Raw genomic sequence first — 18,572 nt, 5'->3', positions numbered from 1 at the left:
ACAATCTATTTCTGGAAACAAATATCTGTCTATACACACACAACATATATATATATAGGTAGATAGAAAGATAAACAGGAGGGTAGATAGATAGATACGGAATTATATTTTAATGTAGAGAAAAAGACAGATAAAAAGGATAGACTCCAAAAGGTTAATAATCTTAATTCTGAGAGGATCATGTGCTTTATTTTTTCTTTTTTATATATTCAAATTTTCAATTATAAAGATGCATAATTTTTGTAACATGAAAAAATAACAGTTATTTTTAATTTTTAAAAAGACAATATTGGACAGCATTGCAAAGCTACCTTTATTAATTAATGAAGGCTAGAGTGTCATCCTGAAACTATTTTCAAAATATGACTAGCTTTTTCATCCTATCAGAAATAGTGATGGTAAGAAGTAAGAAGTTCACACAAGGTTCAGTCAGGTGAGATCTACTCTGAGGTGTGAGTAGTAATCTAGTCTAGAAGGCAGAGTATTTCAGGTTTCTAGGATCTTAGGGTCTGACGTAAGGAAAACTAAGTACTTCCTGAAAAGCCTAACCACATCCTCAGGGTCTGCCCACTGGTACCCTAGCTCTGAGCTCAGTCTAGTGGAGACCACGTGGACAGGGAGGAGCCTTTACCTGAGTGGCTTGTGCCAGGGAATCCTGCGTGACTTTGGTCAGTTTCCGTAGATATCGTCCATAAATCACAGCAAGGATGGATATTGGAGGCACCACACTCAAAACGAAAGTGGCGAGATTAGGTGAGACAAAAAGCTGTCAAAAACAAAAGCCAAAAGGTGTTTGTTACACAGAGTAGCAAGAAATTCTCATTACCTACTATAGGGGTGTGTGTGTTTAAGTCAATAGGCCAGCTTGAAGGTGCTGTCTCAAAGTTGTACATCCTGTTTTGGTGGAACTTTTCAGACATCTTCAATCTTCATAAAACTCCACGAATATTCAGCATGCCACACAGGAGCAATGTGACAGAGAATGGCTGAAGAAGGGGTGGAAATATTTTACATTCTATACTATTGCTGGCACAATACTGTCCCACTGCTGTGCACATTAGACCATGCTGTTCAACCGCAGCGAAGGGGGAGGCAGGACAGGAGTGAAGCAAGGAGGCCGGGTCTGCTCCACGCTGACCAGACCACGCTAGGAATTCTGCATTCAAGTCTAGATTGCCTCAGGGGCACTGAACAACCAGAGCAATGTGTCCCACTGAAATGACCAACATGGCAGAGAGACCAAAAAACCCCACATCATAGGACAAACAGTTGAAAGAGGACTTGGCAGAAGAGGGGCCTAACTAACAAGTGGAAGAAGAGTTAGAGCTGTGTGCACGGCTCAGAGGACTGAAGTCTCAGAGGAGGGACCTGATGCAACATAAGGAGGAGCCTCCTAACAACTGGAGCTGCTCAGAGGAAAGAGCAACTTCTAGAAGTAACATAGTGGGGCTTTCCTGTCAACTCTGTAACTTGATGATTGTATTTTAAATGGTATTAGCATCTCTTCAACAAATTATTAAAATCTGCCAAATCTCATTTGTACAGAAAATAGTATAATCAGTACAAGGCTCTCCTAAAATGCTGAGGAAAAGCTGCAGACTGAAATGTAAAGTAATGAACGAATCAACCAATCATTCATTCATACTCACTCGTCCACTCGTTACTGAATGCCCAAGTGCAGCAAACACTAGTCTAGGCAGATCACTGACCCCCAAGGAATTTCATCCCAGGGGCTGGGGGGTGGGAGTTAGATGGGAAACAGGTAAAAGAGAGGGAGGATAATCTCAGGTATAACATGGTCTCGGAGGGGCAAATATACAAAGGGCCTGAAGCAGGAATGAACCTGGTCCCTTTGGTTTATGGAACAACCCACCCTGAGCACACAAGCCACGCAGGCCAGGGCACTGGAGGATGGTCACCAGCAGGACACATGTGGGGCAATGATGCAATCAGGGCAGGCCTGACATTCTGGGGCCTGAATACAAAGAAGCTCAAGTAAACCATCACATGGGGTGTCCTCTGTGCTGGGCAGGAACACCCATTAGGTTTCCCAGGACCAGGGTGGGCTCTCTCAGAACCACCCACCTGTCCACTCTGGTTCCCTGCTTAGGAATAACCTTCTGAAAACTAACACGGGGCCATGTCACCAGAAAGGAGTGTTGGAATAGCAGGAACACACTTTTTTGGTTTTTTTTGGCTGAGGAAGATTCGCCCTAAGCTAACATCCTGTTGCCAATCTTCCTCTTTTTGTATGTGAGCCACTGTGACAGCAGGGCCACTGAGAGACGAGGGGTGTAGGTCCACACCCAGGAACCGAACCCAGGCCGCCAAAGCAGAGCATGCTGAATTTAATCACTAGGCCACCAGGGCTGGCAGGAACACACATCTTAATGGTAGGAAGGGAGATCCCACAATGTAAATTACTAAACTGGCAGCGTGGTATAGACTAATAATACAGATTATCAGGTTCTTGTGAGTAGGCTTACTATATGTCAGGTCTAGGGAGCTTGTGAGAAACAAAGAATCCATCTGTTCCTCCAGAGCTAAAAACCAGGTCCCAGGTGGTGCCACCTCATGAGGCCCTGTAATGGGCTGAATGTTTGTGTCCCCCACCAAATTCATATGCTGAAGCCTTAACCCCAGTGTGGCTGTATTTGGAGATGGGGCCGCTAAGGAAGGAAAGAAGGTGAAATGAGGTCATAAAGCTGGGGCCCTGATCTGACAGTATTGGTGTCCTTATAAGAGGGGACATCTGAGAACCCCCTCTCTCACACAAGCACCAAGGAAAGGCAATGTGAGTACACAGCAAGATGGTAGCCACCTTCAAGCTAAGGAGAAGAGGCCTTAGAATGAACCTACTTTGTCAGCACCTTGATCTTGGACTTCCAGTCTCCAGAACTGTAGGAAATAAGCCCCCTGCTCTGCGGTACTTTGGCATGGCAGCGCAAGCTGACTAAGACAGGCGCCCTTGGATTAGCCATCTGACTTACACTGAACTCTCTTTAACTGTTACAAAAAGAGGCTCCAACTCTTCCTGAACCCCAAAATCATGAAATTGGAAATGGTGCTTTAGTGCAGGAGGGGTCTTCTTCCAAAGCTTTGGTCCTCTCTTGCTGGGAATATATGAGATTTCAAAGCTGTTTTCCACGCCATAAGTCAGATCTTACAGGCTCACACATCCTTCTGCTCTGGACTGAATGCTACAGGGGACACAGAGAGGACAAAAACCTAAGCTTTTCCACTTGTGAGAAAGGATTAGCTGCAGTCCTCATTCTAGGGGTCTGAAACTGCACCATCTACAATGATAGCCTCACAAAGCTCTTGAGCACTTGAAATGTGGCTAGTGTGATTGAGGAACTGAATTTTAAATTTTATTTCATTTTAATTAATTAAAATTGAAATTTAAAATCCAATATTCCATTTCCATCCAGTTACTGGTAAATTTTTAAGTATGTCTGGAAAACTTGGTATGGCAATCTACTTTTTCAACTGCAAATTTTATGAAATCTAAATACAGACCAAGTATTTCCAATGAAAATTTAGCACGTGGATTGAGACATTTCATAAGTGTAAATATATACCAGATTTTGAAATCTTAATATGAAAAAATAATATAAAATATCTGATTAATAATTTTTATATTAATTACATGTTGAACAGATAATATTTTGTTTATATTAGGTTAAGTAAAATATATTATTAAAATTAATCTCATCTCATCTTTCTTTTTTGCTTCTTAAAATGTGGCTACTAGAAAACTTAAAATTATATATGTGGCTTGCATGACATTTCTTCTGGGCAGCAGCACTGGTCTGAAAAGAAACATGGTTAGAAGTGAGGCAAGCAGACGTGACAGTGCTTAAGCCACTCAGTCAAGGAAGGAACAAGGCTGTGGGAGTGGAGAGCACTCACCTCAAAAGAGCACAGGTCCACTCATGCGTACAGAGGATTGAACTGATCCTCCCTCTTACAAGAAGAGGAACAAAATGATCCCTTGGTGCTGTCATGATAGCTTCACTGCCTTGCCTGGGGGGGGGGGGGGGGCGGTGTAACTTACTGTGTTTCCTTTAACCCACTGCTCAGCACCCACATGGCTCCTTCCACCTGTTGCTCTTTTCGGCCTTCACGCATCCTCAGAAAACCCAGGCAACAGTATAATCTTTTCTAAATGCAATGGTCCATTCTCTAGATAAGAATTCATTCTGGAGAAATGAAGGTGCAGGAGGCCAGGAGGGAAGAAGCAGGCTCCACATCCCTGCAGCCTCTGTGGCGGCGCTCTTGGCCAAGGGGCTTACAGAGTGATGGGCACAGCTCACCCTGAGCTCATCTCATGCCTGAGAGACCCAGCCCAGGCCAAGCCCTGACCAGAAAGTACCAACAGAAACCAGGCTGACATACCATCATGCCAATGCCGAAGAAAGCCTGGGCCCCAGCCCTGAGCCCATCTGAAAGGTTTTCAGTCACCGAGCGCCCCAGGAGTGCAGTGTCTGAGGAGAGGCGGTTAATTAATTCTCCTGTGCGATTCTTGTCAAAGAAAGCAACCTCCTGTCTCAGAACGGAGGAAAATAATGAAGCTCTCAACCTATTCACAATGCGCTGACCTGCAAAAGCAAACAGGAACAGCATCAGCTTGGGTACAGCAGGTTGGCCCAACGTCAGCACCCCTTCTGAGCACCACAGCCTCTGAGGCACTGCTGGTGCCCTGTGTCAACCCCGTGGGAGCAGACCCACCTGAGCCCTGGCACGCTGACAGGCTTGCACGAGTAATGAGCGCTAACTTTCTCTTGGTAACTACAGACTGCAGACATTGAGGGGAGAATACAGTGATGACACAAAAATAATATGACTGAGAGATTTTTAAACAGCATTATTTACAAAGAAGTTTTACTACATTAACTTTTCAAAAACTAATTTTGCTTCTCCTTGGCAATCCTTTTCTGTATTGAACTTTCAAATGGCAAGAACTGGTTAATTATCTACAGAATTTATTAGCCAAATGGTGAGCAACTGACTTAGAGTTGGGCATCCAGGCTTCCTCATCATCGTGGTGCTCACCTGCTGTTAACAACCAGGCCTTGACACAGAGAAACTGTAAAAGTTCTTGTCCCAGCTCCTGCCGAAGGGAAACACAGCAGGGAGCAGATCAACAGTCCCTGCAGCTCCCTGAACAAGGCCCAGCACTGCAGCCTCCTACCCAAGGGCCCTGTTTGCACATCTCCCATAAGACAAATAGGCTATTTCCACCCCTAGCTCAACTCCAGTTCCTGGAAAAGAAGAGTTGAGAAGAGAGCGCATGATCTCAAACAATTCACAGCTCCAGCACCTGGCCAGACACTGGGCTTTGTCCTCACTGAATGTGATGCCAGGAAGAGAGGGAAAAACTGGGGCCTGTAGCACGTGAAATTCGAGGCCCAACAAACCACATGATTCCCAGATGTGTTCTCTGGGGATGGCGCACTCAGCCAAGACGAGGGGCTTTTTTACCTGAAGTTTGCATGAGGTAGACACGAACAGCGTTCGCAGCAGCACCACATAGGAACACACCGCTGAGTGCCAGGCAGAGGCGGGTCAGGTCCCTGCTGAAGTCCACAGTGGGGTTTGTGTAAATGATGTCGATTATCTTCCCCAGGAAGAAGGGAGCAGACATGGTAATGACACTGGACACAGCCAGAAACCCAACCGCAGCTAGAAAACACAAGCAGCTCTCAGGTTCATCAGGGCTTCAGCAAAGGGGCAGGGTGCTGAATTCACAAGGCTTCTTTTCCTAATAAGCATTTCAGAGCATTTGCGGCTCTCAGGTGCTGGGAGTTTCCTTTAACTCCTGGGCCTCCGACTAAATGGAAGAACCCAAAGGGTCCTGGGACCAGAACAAGTAGGCGACTGCAGGGAGGGACTGACTACACCCAAGTATCCAGATAAGATGACTTTTTGCACTACCTTGGTCTGATCCTCTCTTCCTTTTTAGGAATAACCCAGGGCTAACTATGAAAATCCATTCTGCTCTCCCTCCCTGCCTCTTGGTCCGGGTGTTCATCCCAGATGATATTTTCCTACATTCATGCTATACACTGTTACTCCTTGGCATCTAAATATATACTAGCTTGAAGATCAAACTATGCAGGTAAAGCCCTTGAGATGTCTGGTATTACAAAACACCTTACACAACCTGTGGAGAGCAGTTACAGGCATCCATTACACAAGCAATATGTTATTTCTTAATATCATTGCTTTGGGGAATAAACCACCAGAATATCAGCATGATATGAAAATAAGAACACAATTCTTCACACACCTAGAAAACAGACAGGGGGGATAGCGTCTTATCAGAAAAGACAATGCTGAGCAAGTCCAATTAGGAACAACACACATAATAGATAAGCACACTCATAATAAGAGAAGTGCAGGGCCAGCCCGGTGGCACAGCGGTTGGGTGCGCACGTTCTGCTTCGGCACCCTGGGGTTCACCAGTTGGGATCCTGGGTGTGGACATGGCACCACCTGGCAAGCCATGCTGTGGTAGGCATCCCACATATAAAATAGAGGAAAATGGGCATGGATATTAGCTCAGGGCTGGTCTTCCTCAGCAAAAAGAGGAGTATTGGCAGCAGATGTTAGCCCAGGGCTAATCTTCCTCAAAAAAAAAAAAAAGGAATGCAAACTTAAATTACAAAGATAGACCATTTTTCATCTACTGGATTGGCAAAGATCAAAGAGTTTGATAACATACCGTATTGGTGAAACTGTGGGAAAAGAGGCACTTACACTATTAATGGGTGTGCAAATTGGTACAACTGCAATGGAGAGCAATTTGATCATATCAGTCAAAATGTAAATGCACACTCCCTGTGACCTAGCAATTCCACTTCTATGAACTTAACTTACAGATACACTCCCACATGTGTATACAAATATGTACATTCAAGGATTTTCACTACAGCATTGCTTATACCAGAAAAAGATTCAAAATATCCTACACAGCCATCAGTGGGGAACAAGTCGAATCAATTATCGAGCATTTATTTTATAAATATTGTGCAGTCATTAAGAAGAATGAGGCGACTCTATCGGTATTGACATGAAGCAATCCACCAAGACAGACTGTTAGTGCCTGTTGGTTTTTCAAGTGTGCATATGCACAGAACATCTCGGGGAGAGTCACAAGAAACACGTAACACAGGCTCCTCTGAACCAGCTAGTGCCACCATTAAAGTCACTGGCAAGGCTCCCAGGGGAACACAGCAGGGACTGAGCCCCGGGATGTGGGAGCTCCCAGCACCCTGCAAACAGCAGCTGCTTCTCTTCTTTGTTTTGCCTGATGCTAACACTTCAGTTAAAGGTATTACTTTTATGTAATCTTGATAAAAAGAGTGGAGGACAAACTCAGTGCCAACTGGTTATTTAGTTGGCAAAGAGCTGTGGGGGAAATGTAAGCCTTTGAAGTAGGGAACATTTCACACCATCGCTCTCTCACCTCCTTGAGATCATCTAATACCCTCTTCTCAAGACAATCTGCTCTGACCACCTGATGTAAAATACACATACCCAACACTGCCTGCTTCCCTCCCTCTTCACTTTCCTCCCCGCACTTTCCCCATTTCTGGCACTCTAAATGCTTCATTTGTTTACTGTCTCTCTCTCCATTAGGACACAAACAAATGCTTTCTTTGGTTCACTGCTATATTCCCACTATCTGCAGGGACAGGCACACAGAGTAAAAGCTCAATAAATATTTTTTGAGTGAATGAATAAATTGAACTTTGGCAAAGGAGGCATAAAAGTGTATCAGACCACCCATTGATGGAAGAATGGATAAAGAAGATATGGTGTATATATATATATATACACACACAATGGAATACTACTCAGCCATAAGAAATGATAAAATCTTGCCATTTGTGACAACATGGGTGAACCTGGAGGGTATTATGCTAAGTGAAATAAGTCAGATGGAGAAAGTCAAATACTGAAGATAAAAACAACAACAACAAACAAATACATAGACAGAGAACAGACTGGTGGTTTCCAGAGGGGAAGGGGGGAAGCTGAAAAGGGTAAAGAGGCACATGTACATGGTGATGGACGGCAACCAGACTTTTGGTGATGAACATGATGTAGTCTATACAGAAGTGAAAATATAATGTTGTACACCTGAAATTTATATAATGTTATAAACCAATGGGACCTCAATTAAAAAATTAACTAAAAAAAAGTGTATCAGATCAAAGTTCTTCCATAGCCTAAAGAGGAATGTATTATCTGGTGGCTCAGAAGGTCCACGTGGATATGACTCCTTTGCACAGAGCCAGAAAGTCCACATACCTGGCTTAAAATCCCATAATCACAATTTAACTGAATAATGTGAACCAGACCAAGGGCCATTTCATTTTGATGTAACTCTCAGGGTCTTGTTTTAAAATGCCATGAGGGACCGAGCACCCAAAGGGCAGGAAAGTGTCTAACTCACAGCTCTGCAGGACACAGTGCACTAGGGAGACAGCCTTCAGAAACAGGTGTCCTGGGGAACTAGGGACTAATCCAAAAAGCCTCTCTGTTTCAGCTTTCACTGGTAGCTAATTTGTGTAGTCTGTACGTGAAATACTGCAAAGGTCCATCTCTCCTCCCTCCTCCAGCTCTAAGTGAAAGTCACTACTGCAAAATAAGAATCTCTATTTCATGAATGAAATGTCCCATGACTTTGATTCTGAACACACGTTCTTACACAGTACTCAGCATGATCACAAACAGGAAGGAATTTAGCTAAGTCCAAACTCATTCCAAGATATCCCTCACTTTTTCCTTTTAATTAACAAAAAAAAATTATCAGCTTGTTTTATTGCCATTTGCCTGTTTCTCCTACAAGTTGAATGTAGACAAAAGTAAAAGAGTTTTTCAGCTTTCAGTTAGTTGGATTCTTGTTAATCGACCTTTTATTACATATTACTGTCTTTGACATGAATGAATAATTGAGACGCGCTATAACTATCGTTTCAGATTCCTCCCTAAAGCCGGGACGCTGAGCACACTGCAATCCTCCTGAAATTCTCTCCACTTTTCTCCAGGGTAAGCCTCTTGCTTGCTCTGATCCTTGCCTGATGGGATCCCAGCAACTTCTGTTATCGGTCTCTTCGCAGAGAGCTTAAAGTATCTTTTGGTTACTCTCATTCTACTGAATCATGGCATTCAAAGAGTGAAAAAATATCCTTTAAAAGAAAGGGGAAAGAAAACCTACAATGTAGACCTCTGGTAGAAGGGCTGTGGAAGCTAGCTCATGGGAGGACAGGGGTCTGGGGTGAGTGGAGGAAGCTGGAGAGCGTGCCCACTACCTGCTGGACAGGAGACACATCTTCTAAGGATTCACCTGAAGTTAGGCAGGTACAGCTGTCCCCACTGTCATTCGAGGGTGAAAGATGCAGCACTAAAAATGAGTCCCATCACCACCTGAAGCATTTGATATGCATTATCTTCTTGAATCCACCCAACAACGCCCACATTCTTGTTTTTTCAGAGAGGAAACTCAAGCACAGAGAGGAGAGGGAGCTTGCCCAAAGTCACCCAGTTCCTATAATGGAGAACCACATTCTGGGACAAAACATGTCTTCCTCACCTTTCTACATTCCAAGCAGAGAAAACAGCATGGGCCTAGCCTGAGGGTTAGGGCAGGCCAGGCAGCAGACAGGCTGCGGGACATTGCTGGAGCAGGGACCTCGTGGAAAAGAGGAAGGAGTACTGAGAAACAAAGGGGAGAGGTAGCAGGTTCTAGATTACAAAGTAGAATAGGGACTTTGCAGCAAGGCAGGCTTAAGAGGGCTTTAGGTTGGGGAGTGATATGGTCACAAATGCATTTTTAAATGATCCACTCTGGTTGCAGAGTGAAAGGAGGGGCTGGAGGCCAGCACAAGAGAAAGACAGTTAAAACACTGTTTCTGCGCTCAAGGAGAAAGAGGAACTGGGTGAAGTAGGGTGAGGGCAGAGCAGATAAAGGAGGTGACAAGGATTGAAGATATTTTTAAGAACTAGACTCGACAGGACCACGTGGATTTGGGGAGCATGTGAGGAGGGCCTGTTCTGAAGTTGGGACTGACAGGGTTAGTACCTTCTAGCTGTGCCATCTGTTTGACCTTGCATGAGTCACTCAACCTCCTCTGTGCCTCAGTTTCTTCATCTGTAAAATGGCAATAAAAATAACACCTCTCTCATGGAAATGTTGTGAGGAGTAAATTAAATTAAATACACATGTAAAGGATCTTGTGCAGAGCCCAGTACCCAGTAAACAAAAGATATCAGCTATTAGCTTTATTGCTGTTGTCATCACGAGGAGTCAAGAATGAGCGTGTCTCTGGCTTCGGCAAAGGGGTTCATACAACAGTCCCACTCTCTGAGAGAAGGGACAGCCGGAAAGGCAGCTTTGAGGAGGAAGGTAACTTCGGTTTCAAGATATGTTGAGTTTCCAGGTATCTAGAGGACATTTTCATGGATGCAGGTGGTTACTCTACAGAACAAAGAAGTAGAGGAATGTGCAGGTTACAGGCCGAGGTGAAGGAACCTAGCATCTAAGCTGGCCAGGGAAGGCAGTGAGGACACGAGGGGCTGACAGACTAGCAGGAAGCAGAGAGTTTAGGAAACTTCTAGGGTTCATGGAGTAATCTGTAGAACAAAGATCTGCGCGTGGGCACACTGGGTGCAAGGCGAGACCTTCAACATGTGCTGAAGAGTTAGGCATCTGGGCTATACTAACAAAAGCCAGGCCTGCTTTTAACTACAGTGCTGTTCAGTAGACACACGACGCCACCCGCCTATGTAATTTAAAATTTTCCAGTTGCCATATTAAAAAGAGAAAAAAGGAATAGGTAAAATTAATTTTAATAACATATCTTATTTGATCCAATATATCCAAAATCAACATGTAATCAATATAAAGAAACAATATTTTACATTTTTTTCATACTAAGGCCTTTCAAAATCTCATGTTTATTTCCCACTTAAATCAACTCTGACTAGCACTATTCATAGCACAGCTACAGAATGTTAATTTTTCTCTGAAATATGGCATTTCCCTAGCAGGCAAACATCCCTGGCTTTCTGGAGCAGTCTCACCTTCAGAGGTTCACTCGCCATCCCATCAGTACTGTCCTCGTCAGAACCTCTGTCCTGACTCAGCCTTCAGGAAACAGCCATTCTAGGCACTACTCACCCTCTCCTTGCTCACTGCATCCACTGGGTTTATCACTTCATAGACTATCTTCACAAACTATAACTACAGATTCAGCAAAAGCTCCAGCAGGCCTTGGGTTCTGCCTCAGGTTCTAAGAATGGTCCTAATCTCAAACCACATGAGCCTTTATCAGTAATTTAAGTGAGAGACGCCCTCCCAAGTCCTCCACAGAGGCTCCAACTAAACTGAACATGCAGGGCGGAGGGGTGGACATGTACGTTCCACAGTTGAACTAGGAACCTGCCTGGGAAGCGTGGGGAAGCCAAGCTTCCGCAGCACACCGAGGCCCACCACACAAAGGACCTCCAGACTGGCATCATCGTGATAACCTCACAGCACCCTGAGAGCCCACGGCTCACTCCTAAGACCCAACTTCTTTTTTTTTTCAGTGAGGAAGATTCGACCTGAGCTAACATCCATTGCCAATCTTCCTCTTTTTTTTTTGCTTGAGGAATACTAGCCCTGAGCTAATGTCTGTGCCAATCTTCCTCTATTTTGCATGTGGGATGCCTCCACAGCACGGCTGATGAGTGGAGTAGGTCCACGCCCAGGATCTGAACCTATGAAACCAGGGCCACCGAAGCAGAGTACGTGGAAGTTTAACCAGCCCTCCTAAGACTCATAGTGTCCCCTGCCCCTAACTCATTGGCATGGTTAGAGGCCTCAGCAGCCTCTTCTATCTGCCAGGTGCAGCAAAAGGGTTCTGACAAATTACTTCTTATCCCATCAGCCCACACAGGGCTCCTCAGTGAGCTCCTGCATGTTTTAAGACTCCTCTGGCCAAGGTGATAAGATGAAGAATTATCAGTGAAAAGAGACGGGAGAGGAACTTTGTAGGCACAGCTGCAGGAAGATAGCTGCAAATTCCTACACAAAGTGAGACTTGGGGAAGAGGGGCAGAAGGGCAGGTTAGAGGACCACAGTTCCTGTAGAAGAGGAATGGAAGGAATGCTAAAACTGTTCTCTGCACACATCTGCGAACATTTCAAATGGGAGACCCTGTTTTTAAAGTTTCTGATACAAATCACTTCAGATCAAATCACTTCTGGTCATACAGTTCAGGTGGCATACTCAGCAAATTGCTGAAGACAGAGGAAAATATTACTATCCAAATGTATACCCGAATTTTTGAAAAAGGATTTTTTATTCACTTCTCTAAAAATTAACAAATTAACATTGGAATTCCTTCTCTTCAATTCAAGCTGTTTTGGTCTCTTGACCAAAAAAATACACACACACACACACACACACACACGCCCCTGCTCTTTATCCCCAGCGTTTTAAAGAGATGTGCCAACCTCAGAGGCTGCTCTTATGATGATAAATTACAAATTAATGATGGACCCCACTTCCTCTTATTCCCACAAATGCCAACATCCAGACTGGCTTCAATATATCACATATAACAACTTTCTGAGGAAATCACATGTCCTAATAAGAGTTTTTCATCAGATTTCCTCATAATATATAATATGTACTTATTATCTGTTTAAAAGGTAAAAAGACAAAAAACAACAGTATACCAACACCAGACTTATCTCCTCAAATTATATGTTCACAATTATTCAATACAGCAGATCAAAACAGCTCCCCTTCTTAAATAAAAGGAGATACAGCTCCTACCTTGTTTAAGACTGTCTTCTCAACATACTAGTATGGCAGGACATGTGGGAATAGGGCAAGAGAGTACTTGGACAATGGTCATAGCCAGGACAACGGTCATGGGAGAGGCAGGGCTGGGCTACCCAACACCGCTGGGCACATGTGGGCACCAGCAAAGCCTGATACCTAAAAAACTTTCTTGACATTTAATATTTCAAAAACAAAACACTTTGAGTTGCATAGGGGAAGGGTGGACACACTCTGTAGTGCTCAGGGTCTCTAAATTTAGGCCTCGATCTGGGCCTGGTCGTACCATCATTTATTCTTTCTTCTAAGGCACCCTGAGCCCCTGCTCTGTGCCACACAGATGCTAAGAACTAGAGACAGAAAGAGGAATGAATCAGACACAGCCCGTCTCAAGCAGCTCACAGTCCAGTGAGAGCTCTCAGTCTCAAAATTTTCTTTTAAAAGAGGAAAAGATCTTTATTTCCATCAAAATCTTCATGCGACCAACTGAGCACTGAAATGATTCTCTTTACACCTCAGTGATACCAAGAAACCCCCTAAGTTCTAACAGTCAGTAAGAGGTAAAATGTTCCACTCTAACCACCTCCTCCACAGCACCAACCTGCCCAAACGACAAATCGCTCTCCAGGGGCACATTCCTGAAGCAATGGATTTGCAGCAGAGAATGTGGGATTCTCCTCTTTTAAGTGTTGCAGCTGACAACCTCCCAGGCCCCCTTTTCACCCTCACCACAGCTGCAGTTTTATCTCCAGTCATGGGACCATTTCATTAATGTCTCTCCCTCCCTACACTGGCAGCCCCAGCAGGGGCAGAACCACCTTTCTCTCTGCCTGCCAGTGTAACCCCAAGGCCTAGCACACAATGAGGGCTCAATAAATATTTAGTAAAGAATTGCAAATGTAGAGAAATATCAAAACATTTTAGATCTTACAAGGCCCTTGCTGTTAAACATTTCTCCATTTATGACTAAAAATGGGGAACTATAGAAAATCCTTCTGTTTATCTGGATTTTGTGTCCCCCCCAAAAATTCCTTTTGATTTCTTTAAAAAATTACTCAACTTTGATTTAGTTGGGTTATAATCTAATTTCTCAAAGCTCCTGGAGTTTGCAGATCACTGATCATGAACAGTGTTGACTGTTCTGAAAATCACTTAGTAACTTCCTGCTTACCACACAGGAAGGCAAAAACACAAGCCAAATCTAAGGGTTTAGATTGTCTTGCTTCACATAGCAAAAATACTGTTGACTGCTTCATAAACCTGCCTAAAGCAAATAACGTTTTTAAAAAATAGTATAAGTGCATAATACAAAATGGCTATTGTTTGGCTAGAACAATTTTAAAAAGGGGGGGAGGGACCCAGCTCATTCTGAGAATGCTGGCAAAGCGAAAGCAAAACAGCCCAAAGATTCTCATAATGAGAGACTGCTCCACTTGTTTAATGTGTGTCAAGTTAAGAAAACAAACGTAAAACAGAGCAGCGAACAGATTCCCAGTTAAGCTGAAAGGCTTGATGCTACAGCGAGCTGAGCGCTCTGTCCAGCACTTCCCGGTACAACTCCGCAGGTAAAGGGCCACCCCGTCCCTCCTCCCGGTGGTGCAGGTAGCCCTGGGTCTCTCCGCCGCCCCCTCAGTGTGCCCTCTCGTGACCCAGGACCACGCGCTCCGTGAGGCGTATCAGCCTGCAGGGGAAGAGGACGGTCCTACCTGCCAGCCTCCGGCGCTCGGGGTAAACTAGCCCCAGGAGCTTCTGGGCCTCCGAGCGCCCGGCCGCCGCGGGCCGCAGCCGAGAGTCGTCCTTGGGAATAGCCGCGGCCGCAGGCAACGCCGGCCCGCGCCGCCAGGCCTCGCCCCCTGCCCGGACCGCGCCGGCTGGGGGGCCCGGGAGCCCGGCGCGCGGAGACAGCGGCGCGCCAGACCCGGCCAGCACCCCGCACCTGCCGGCGCCAGAGGGCCGCGCCCACAGCCCCAGGAGCCGCGCCAGGCCCGCTCCGGCCCCCGGGCCCCCGGGCCGCCCGCCCGGGCAGCTTCTGGCCCAGCGGCGCGCGGCTCCGGCACCGCCGAGCAGCCCCAGCTCTGCGCCCCAAGGCCGCGCAGTCCCCAGGCCCGCTGGCTGCGGCCAGGAGCCGGGGGCGCAGACGGCCGGGCCCCGCCGCACGAGCAGCAGCAGCGGCCAGGCAGGGGGGCCGCGCATGGCGCCGCGTCCGACCGGAGCGTCTCAGCCCGCGCGCCCGGCGCCGAGCCCGACCACTGCCCCGCCCGGCCGACCAGAGGGCGTGCATGCGACGCCGCCCGCGCGCCGCCCGCGCCCCGCCCGCTGTCACCGCCGTCACCCGTCCCCGCGGGCCGGCACCCCCAGCGCACGCCCCGCCACGCCCGCCCCATCCCGGCCAGCGCCGCACCCCTCCTCCCGCGCGGCCCAGCACCACCCCCTGCGTGGTCCCCGCCCGCTTCGGGCGCGTTCTCCGCAGCGCCCCCACCCGGCAGCGGAGCGCGCCGCGCGCGCCGAACCACCAGGGACCTGGGCGAAGAAAGCAGAAGTGCCGCTACGCCTGCGCACTACCGCGGAGCTTTTTCGCGGTTTTCAGTCCTCTGGCGTAAGAACCTGGAAGCGGCGCGAGCTCTTTCTCACGTGGCGGGCCGGGCGGAGCGCGCAGACGCTGTCACACGGTGCCCGGCTTAAAGATGCGGCTGGAGGACAGAGCGGGACAATGTCCGGCGCGGGGTCCGCGGCCCAGGCCACCCAGGCTGGGGCGGGTTCTGTCACCTCACCGTCCCGGTGCCCAGCACAGTGCTGAGGCATAGGAACACTGCTGAAGAGGACGTTGCTGCGGATCAGCGCAGTTCTGGAAGGCGCTGTGGAGGAGGTGATTGGCGAATAGTGAAATTTGGATAGCTTTGAGAAGGGGAAGACTTTATTTCATAACGTGAGCCGAGGTGTAAAGGCAGACCTAGGCGCTCCAGCTGCTTTTAGTGAAGAAGACCAATCAGAATGCAATGTGTTTTAGTACACTTGCAAGGAAAGCCGGAGGAGAGGGTCTTAAAACCCACCAGGAGACAAGGACACTTCGCAGTGGGGGCATCTGTACCCAGCGGGAGGGTGAAGGGACCAGCCTGGTTCTTACGGAAGAGTCGTGGTTGAGGAAGGTGGATAGATTTTTGTTCCTTTTGGGAAAGATTTTGTTAGGTGATTTCTGAAGAGAAGAGAGAGAGTACCTCATACCCCATGTCATGCATCTGCTACCTCTCCTTTAGGCCCAACTGAAGCAATGTCAAAGAAACGTTCTCCCAGTTGGAGAGAAAGTGACAATTTCAACTCAAACCTAACTTTCTGCTTACTTTCTTTTTCCCACTTTCCAGGAAACAACTGCTGCTACAAAGGCTGGGGAAGGCAGGACTGGCCTTTGCTTTCTGCCTTCCCCAGAGTGAGGTCCACCAGGCTTTTTCAGCCAGTGCTCTTTGGGCAGGAACCAACAGAAAAATAACTGGAGTGTAGCTGATTAAAAAAAAAAAAACCTCTCTTGGGGCCGCCCAGTGGCTTAGTGGTTAAGTTCACATGTTCCTCTTTGGCGGCCCTGGGGTCCACAGGTTTGGATCCCAGGCACAGACCTACACACAGCTCATCAAGCCATGCTGTGGTGGTGTCCCACATACAAAATAGAGGAAGATTGGCACAGATGTTAGATCAGGGACGATCTTCCTCACCAAAGGAAAAAAAGCAAAACACCTCTCTGTGTGTTTGCATTTCTAAAAATCAGCCAGATAATTTGAAAATAATTATCTCTGACAAAAATATCATGCTTAAAAAAATCACACCCATGTATCATATAATATACAAGCCAAGGACTTACATAGTCATCAAACCAAAAAAAAAAAAAGCATGACTACTCTAAATATGTGTGTATATGTACTCAATATATATATTCAAATAGGAAGAGAAGGTCATAGTAATGCAAAGCAATAAATATGTTTTTTTCATACATGAATACATATAATGTTATTACTTTGCATTACTATGACCGTCTTTTCCTATTTGAAAATAAGGATAACTTCTCACTGCCTTTTTAGAAATTATGGTAAAATTCCTTGGCTGCTGAAAAAGGCAAGAAATACTCTAAGGTGTGTTTGGGAAAGAAGGAAGCAAACCACTTAGATGTGAGTGCATTAATAGTACAAAACACCACAGCAAAGCAAGGAAAGGCTGCACATTAGTTCTGAGACAACAAGCAAAAGTTCAAATCCTGCCCTCAGAAAGACAGAAAGGGATCTCAGTGGAGGTGTGATTGAACCAAGCAGTAAAATCTGGCCCTCAGTGAAGAGATTTTTCTTAGGTTTAGAGCCAGCAGGTGTCAAATTCAAAAAGGACGTCTTTTGACTGAAACTTGAGAGCACTCAGGATTACTTCAAGAACAGTTCCACCTGCAGGTTCTTGTCCCTCTCAAAGGGTGACAAGGGAGCTCCTATGGACAGTGGGAGGGGCCCATGGAGCACAACAGCACAGAAGCAAACAAAAGTCTCCTCGGCCTGCAGTCTGTGATCTGATGGGGGTCATTTGACCCTTCTTCATACATTTCTTTTTCTCTTAACTCAAGCTTGCAGCTCCTCCTGTTAAGGGCAGGGTGGCAGGGCAATGGCTGAAGGTGGAGCACATGGTCCAGAGAAGCATGAAGCAGGAAAGGGGCAGAATCCACGTAGGGCGGAAGTGCTTTGTAAGAGCCTATGCAGTAACTCATCTGTTCTGTGTGTTTACAGTGAATGTGAAGCTGTAACTTTATCTCTTAGCAAGCTGAATGCAGCGTATGTACAATGTTTCAGCATCTTTGGCTTTTACATTCTCTCTCACCTTCTCCCAAAAGATTCCAGAGAAAGGTTGTTGTGGGTTGAATTGTTGCCTGCCCCCCAAAAAATGAACCATATGTTGAAATCCTAACCCTCATTAACTCAGAATAGGACGTTATTTGGAAATAGAGTTGTTGCAGATATAGTTAAGATAAGGTCGTATTAGAGTAGGAGTAGGATATCCTTATAAGAAGATGGCCATGTGAAGACAGAAACACACAGGGAAAATGTCATGTGACAACGAACACAGAGATGGGAGTTACACAGCTGCAAGCCAAGGAATGCCAAAGATAGCCAACAAATCACCAGAAACTACCAGGAGGCAAGGAAAGATTCCCCTAGAGGTTTCAGACAGAGCATGGCCCTGCCACACCTTGATTTCAGACTTCTAGCCTCTTAGAAACATGAGACAATATGTTGCTTTTGTTTTAAGCCCCCCAGTTTGTGGTATTTTTTTGAGGCAGCTCTAGGAAAGTATTACAAAAGCCCAGTATCCACACCTTGTATAATAATACCACAGTAGATGGTCAGTATTTGTCCATTTACTCATGTTTGGCAAAAAAAAGCAACTGAGTTGTTCAGGTTGCTCTAAACAGTCAGTTTGCAAATCATATCTGCTACAAGGCTTAGCTTTATCTTAGCAGGGGTACGTTAACAGCTCTCCAGATTTCAGGCTACACAAAGAACCTTGCACAATCTAATGAAATGTGGCTCAGGACTATTCCACAAAAACAATGTAAATGAAACTAGACAGTGAGCCTGATCCTATGCTTTTTATAATATTTAGGTACAGTATTTTTTCTTCTGTTAAGAATCTGAGGTTGGACTCAGGCATATAGAAAAATTACCTATACCCTACCACTTTTCTCATTCTGTTCTACTTTCACCTCATG

At 46.0% G+C, this 18,572-nt stretch overlaps 1 protein-coding gene and 1 long non-coding RNA gene across 4 annotated transcripts in view; one reads left to right on the top strand and one right to left on the bottom strand.

The window, feature by feature from the left end:
• Positions 1-15,152, bottom strand: part of ABCB10 (ATP binding cassette subfamily B member 10) — a 39,645-nt gene extending 24,493 nt beyond the window's left edge. Inside the window, exons 1-4 of the mRNA XM_014860828.3 lie at positions 14,548-15,152; positions 5,485-5,685; positions 4,399-4,601; positions 632-766 (exon numbers count right to left, since the gene is read on the bottom strand). Of these exons, the coding sequence (XP_014716314.3) occupies positions 632-766; positions 4,399-4,601; positions 5,485-5,685; positions 14,548-15,034 (1,026 nt within the window). The 5' untranslated portion in view covers positions 15,035-15,152. The remainder of the gene's footprint in view (positions 1-631; positions 767-4,398; positions 4,602-5,484; positions 5,686-14,547) is intronic.
• Positions 1-18,572, top strand: part of LOC123280586 (uncharacterized) — a 70,471-nt gene that overhangs the window by 30,438 nt on the left and 21,461 nt on the right. For all 3 annotated transcript variants that reach the window (XR_011501619.1, XR_006519589.2, XR_011501620.1), the window contains exon 2: positions 8,992-9,060. This is a non-coding gene — a long non-coding RNA (uncharacterized lncRNA). The remainder of the gene's footprint in view (positions 1-8,991; positions 9,061-18,572) is intronic.

Source organism: Equus asinus, chromosome 2, assembly GCF_041296235.1.
Source record: "Equus asinus isolate D_3611 breed Donkey chromosome 2, EquAss-T2T_v2, whole genome shotgun sequence".
Lineage (NCBI taxonomy): Eukaryota > Metazoa > Chordata > Mammalia > Perissodactyla > Equidae > Equus > Equus asinus.
This window is presented reverse-complemented; position numbering and strand designations above follow the sequence as displayed.